The sequence below is a fragment of the Cynoglossus semilaevis genome, chromosome 14 (assembly GCF_000523025.1).
Source record: "Cynoglossus semilaevis isolate Cse_v1.0 chromosome 14, Cse_v1.0, whole genome shotgun sequence".
Taxonomy (NCBI): Eukaryota; Metazoa; Chordata; class Actinopteri; order Pleuronectiformes; family Cynoglossidae; genus Cynoglossus; species Cynoglossus semilaevis.
This window is the reverse complement of record NC_024320.1, coordinates 22,636,706-22,642,197: the sequence shown is the minus strand read 5'-3', so window position 1 is coordinate 22,642,197 and position 5,492 is coordinate 22,636,706. Positions and strand designations below refer to the sequence as shown.

At 41.1% G+C, this 5,492-nt stretch overlaps 1 protein-coding gene across 1 annotated transcript in view; it reads right to left on the bottom strand.

Annotated features, from left to right (window-relative positions):
* Window positions 1–5,031, bottom strand: part of nup155 (nucleoporin 155) — a 19,738-nt gene extending 14,707 nt beyond the window's left edge. The window contains exons 1-13 of the mRNA XM_025062060.1: window positions 4,857–5,031; window positions 4,452–4,595; window positions 3,723–3,860; window positions 3,507–3,603; window positions 3,306–3,376; window positions 3,121–3,213; window positions 2,358–2,621; window positions 2,197–2,270; window positions 1,560–1,651; window positions 1,371–1,468; window positions 1,091–1,258; window positions 901–1,001; window positions 6–128 (exon numbers count right to left, since the gene is read on the bottom strand). Of these exons, the coding sequence (XP_024917828.1) occupies window positions 6–128; window positions 901–1,001; window positions 1,091–1,258; window positions 1,371–1,468; window positions 1,560–1,651; window positions 2,197–2,270; window positions 2,358–2,621; window positions 3,121–3,213; window positions 3,306–3,376; window positions 3,507–3,603; window positions 3,723–3,860; window positions 4,452–4,593 (1,461 nt within the window). The 5' untranslated portion in view covers window positions 4,594–4,595; window positions 4,857–5,031. The remainder of the gene's footprint in view (window positions 1–5; window positions 129–900; window positions 1,002–1,090; window positions 1,259–1,370; window positions 1,469–1,559; window positions 1,652–2,196; window positions 2,271–2,357; window positions 2,622–3,120; window positions 3,214–3,305; window positions 3,377–3,506; window positions 3,604–3,722; window positions 3,861–4,451; window positions 4,596–4,856) is intronic.
* Window positions 5,032–5,492: the final 461 nt, after the last annotated feature.

Sequence of the window (5,492 nt, the reverse complement as noted above, 5' to 3'; positions counted from 1 at the left end):
TGCTGAACCACCACCGGGGAATCGGTGACGGGGATCAGTTCCTTGTTGAGCGGAGTGAAAATCTTGGTCGGCCTTTCATCGTTGAGAGCACAGAGAGCCCACGAGTGTCCGTCAATATTTGAAATCATCTGCAGGAGGAGAGAAAGACACAGTTTATTCTGACTCAGGGTTTCCACTGTTCACATCAGGCATCAGCATCAGCATCAGCAGCAGCATCAGCAGCAGCAACAACCCCTTAATTATTGCCCCCACTTGGCCTGCTTTATCAGTGAACGTCTGTACTTGTTAAAACCTTCAACTTTAACACCTCATGACATCTATATCTCTGCTGAAGTTGGCTTCATTTTGGTAATGGCGCTGTTGGCAGCGTCCAGCATTTTTGTCCCTCCTCGGTGGACAATCAAAATGAAACAGAGTCGAGCCGTGACAGGATTATTGTTTCTAAAACAGCGATGGACAGTAATGACGTCATGCAGTGTCAACATGATTGAACTGGACGTTTACATAACGAGTTTGGCTTAACAGCGTCGTCAGGCTATATCCAAAATGAAACCGACTTCAACAGAAGCAACTTCATATTTTAGAGCACACTCACACCTCGACAATGTCTTGAGGCAGAGATTCGCAGATTTTTGCGTAAATGCACTTAACCCAGTGTTCTCAAATAGTGGGGTGGGACCCCTAGAGGGCCCTGTGAGGGACTTCCAATGGAATATAGCACACTAAAAGCCCCTGCTGTAACACTTGAATGATAACAAGCCTCCAGTCACTAGGTGGCAGTAACTCATACAGTGGTTTGTACAGATGAAAATATACATGTTGAACAAATGGCTTATATCGTTACTTTATTTTCAAAACATCCATCCATGTTTCCTGCTCTGCACCATGACCTTTACTGACCTGCGTCTCCATCAGGGGCTTCTTAAAGGGAAAGGAGTCGTGGTTGATGCACCACAGGATGTCACTGTCCTCTGACTCGGACGCAGCCATTAGTAAAACACCTGCAGGATGAAAAAAAAAAACACCATGATATTCTTGTCCAAACAGGTTCTGTTCACACGTACACACACTGAACTGAAGTCTAACGGACCTTTACTGTGCAGGGCCTTGTGGACCTTCGCTGGTTTCTGCAGGGTGGAAGACGCAGAAAACCCCGGTGGCAGACGAACATGAATTAACGCCAGCAGGCTGGGTCTAACTGCCACGTACTTCTGGTGTAGCGGGGCAAACGGTGTAGTGCTGAAGTAGAGACGTACTCCTACAGACACGTGTGTGTGTGTGTGTGTGTGTGGGGGGGAAACAAACACGCTTGTTGTTAATCAGAGTGTCGATAATGACTGAGACCCTCGTAACTGTGGAGTAGCCCCCACCTGCATGAGTGACAGCGAGCAGGTGACAGTCTGAAGACTCCGATCTGTCGATGACAGAGATCTGGACGATGGGCTTGAAGACAGAACGATCAATGGTCCTGCAGGAAGGAAAACACAGAGTTTTAAACAGTGGACATTTAACTTAAAAAATAAATAAAATAAAAATAAAAATTACAAACATGGCAATACCTGGCAATGTTTCCAGCAGCTGCAACGATCGAGTTCTGGGATAAAGTTGCAACGCGGCTCATTCCCTGTCCGTCAGTGCCCAGGTCATACACCTGTAGGTCACATGATGGCAATATTAGGTACGAAACATTGAAATAAAACAAGGCATATCTCAAGTACTGAGCGAAAATACTAACATTCTATTTTTTTTAATATATCTTTTATTCCTTGTAGAATTATCACTTTGGGTTATTTACAGTATTAACAACATCTATGACCACAGCAACAAAAACTGCATTTATGTCATGACAAAAACTAGAGATGTCTGATATTAACTTTTTGCCGATATTCAAAATGCCCATATTGTCCAAACACTAAATTTCCGATTTCAATTTCAACAGATACTGATATCGGCTTGGTAATATTTATTTATTTATCTGTACAAACCACTGTATGAGTATGACAATAATTCAATGAGCTGCAATGCTGCCACCTAGTGAATTTTACTTTAATATACTGCCCTTTATCCCCCAAAAAAGTTTAAGGCAGGTCATTTGGCGAAACCCAGGCATATGCTAATATCTGTCGATATGTTGGATCTGTTGGATATTCTTAACAAAAACGAAATAAAAATGATTTTTTTAATGAAAACTCAGACCTGCAGGACACCTTTCTCAGACCGTGTGAACAGTGTGTTGCGGGAGTTGTCTACAGCAATCTGTACAATGGGATCTGTTGAACAAACACACACATAAACGTTGACACGCGATGTTTAAATTACATCCACTACAAGTTTGAAAACGTTTTTTTCTTTCTCACCATCTTCAGAGAACGAGAACTGAAGCACGGAGGGGACGAGGAACGACAAGGAGCTTTTGGAGTGGTTGATTTTCCGGCAGCGCTGACTCAGCCAGCCAGCCTCGGCCTGGTAGGCTATCTCGTACAGGCACCCGTCCTTCCCTGCCATGAAGATGCGGCCCAGGTCTGTGGAGGTGATGGAGAGGATGTAGGTGTTGTCTGTGGGGATGGCGAAGAGAGGGTCCGGCAGCAGCTGCAGCCCACCGGACATGCTGTCGTTCAAACCTGAAGATGAGACCCAGAAACAGTCGCATATATGTGGTTAATATATGTTTTGTTTAAATACTATAAACACTGTTGTTTCATGAAATATTTATTCATAAATATATTTATTTTGCAGCTGCTACAGCAACACAGACAGGTTGTTTTACCATACGTTAGTACAAAAAACCTTAGCATCACATTTTTCTTTTTGAACCACGGTCCTAAAAATGTTTACAGTCACTTCTCAACCCTAATTTATTCGTAAACGTTACCATTTGTTACATTTTTTTTTATATATTTATACCTTCATATTTCACTATTCCCACAGTGTATAGTACATATTAGTATATTTTCTAGTGTTTCTGGAGAGAAATGTGACTTTTTTCTCTCTTCTGTTATTGAAGAGAACAATTTCAGTTGATGAGGTTCACAGACCATTTCAGTCAGTGATGGGATTTAACAGAGATTTGGTGTCAATTTGTCTGGAGCTCATTCTGTTAAAAGTATTAAAAATCCTCACCAGCCTGGCTTTTGGGAACGCTCAACCCAAGGATCACAACATCCACTGAGGTGGCCAGGACCAGTAGGTAGTGAATGTGTGGCTGTAAAATCCCTGAGGAACAAAAAAAATGATGACCAATCATACAGACACCTTGAATGAAAGAAGAAGAAGAAGAAATCACGACAACAAACGTCTTTTCATACCCTGTTTGGGTTTCACCAGACCCACTGCAAGAATGGTTTCAATAAGGCCGTCAAAGTAGGCCACGTCTCCTCTGAAAACAACACAACAGACGACATGAAGTTTTTCTTTTTAAATCTGGCGTTTAAAAGTCCAATATCTGAGCATAAATAGATTAAAACTTTCAATCAGGGATTATCATAATCCCAGTCAAAAACACTCACCCGTCCTCATAATTCCACATGAAGATGTCATTGTCAATAGTCAGCCACGCACGAGAAATCTCTGGGAAAACTCCCATCATGCAGTTACACTGCATATCTGTGAAACTGTTAAGTGGAAAAAAAATCACCTCATGTTTTATCACAGTCAACCTTTGACAGTGGATACAGAGGAACTGGTTTTATCAAAAAACAAACAAAAAAAAACATCAAGGATACGACTGAACTGCTCCACCAGCTCAGGAGGAAGGGGAACTCTGCGAACGGCGTTGAGCTCCGGGAGGTTCGGCACACTCAATAGACCTGGTCCCTGGAGAGGGTAGTCCATGTCCGACACCCCGGAGAGGGACGGCATATCTGTGAACACCATGAGAGAAGTGATAGTGTACCAGGTGTCCACATTTATAGTTCAGATCAAATCAAATCTTTAAGTGAAATAAAAACAAACAAACAAAGAAATACCAGAGCAACGCTCTCATAAAAACTGAGATTTTTATGTAAAAATAATTACCATATAATAACAAAGTGTCAATTTTGTTTATAGATTAGATCAAATTTTATTGATCCCACACTTCTTTGTGCTAGATAAAGTAACTGTTTAGTGATATTTTTTGCCTAACTTGTAGTTGTCCTGTATGGTCGTAAATGAAATCACAGCTTTGACCAATAAAAACAGAAGAAATGTGGAGGGAATAATAGATATATCATAAACATGTCATAATTTAATATAGAATATATTAACTGTCAAACAGACAAGTGTAGCTTCACCCTCATCATATCCATATCACACAGAACTCACAATATATCGATAAACGATAGCGAAAAATAACTCTTTATTATTATATTTAACGGTTTAGCGGCAGGTTTGGTTCTGGTAACTTTCTCGCGTTATCCACTGGTACCGATCACTCTTCTTCCTCCAGCTCGTTATTTTCACCCGTGACTTACTGTGTGATGGAACACTGAGCAGCTCCGACAGGTCAGGAAAGAACCGGTCCTCCTGCAGGTGTTTGTCTATCACCTGGGCTGAGTTCTCCAGTGCCTCGGCAAGTGCAGCTGCGGGGCTGCTCGGTCCAGCGCTCGACGGCATGGCTGTGGAGCAACCGTAGCCACACACACACACACACACACATAAATAATGTTAGACTAAAGTGTCATATACTTGTCGTACACATGGAGACAGAAAATCTGAGAAATGGAACACAATCTAAGACTACTGAGCCGACCTTTTGACACTGTCAGTGTTATACCGGTGAGTTAGCAAACCGTTAGCATCACAACCATACTGTTTAGCCACAAGCTAAATGCTAAGTGAGTGAAAAATAGTCTTTAAAATTAAAGCGTTTAGTTTACCTGACAGGAGGTACCTCGCGTTCTCCCAAGTGATCTGTATGCGAGGTTTTTATGTCCAACGGCAGAGTAGTATATTTAAAATTAACGTATTAGTAACATGGAAAACTTGCAACCCGCCAACCTCATGTACAAATGACCGCGCACGCGCACAACGTCTTCTTCGTTTTCTTTGATTTCAAACATAGCATACTGTCACTGGTTGTGTTGCAACGCTGCCACCTGCCGGATTTACTTGATATTGTCGATCGTTTACAGTCAAATCCTTACGTGTAGTTGTTTCGAGAGAAAGTGCGATTTTATTAACACTTAAATTGAAAGGTAAATAATTATGATATATTTAAAATTTTAAATAATTTGTATTTGTATACAAGATAGACAAAAAAATACACCAAGCTAAGGTATTATTTTTAATAATGTAACATTTACAGGATGTTCTTTGTCTTGAATGAACCAAACCATAAAATATCAAGTTAGTCGGGTGATTTATGTTTTAAGATATTAAATGGTTTTTCACAGTGTGTTCCTTTAATTTTAAAGCTTCGTAGAGACCAAAAGTACAGGTGCCGCCTTCCATTAACGTTGACATTCCTGCAATGGTACCAATCACAGGAGAGTAAACAAAACAAAGCCAACAAG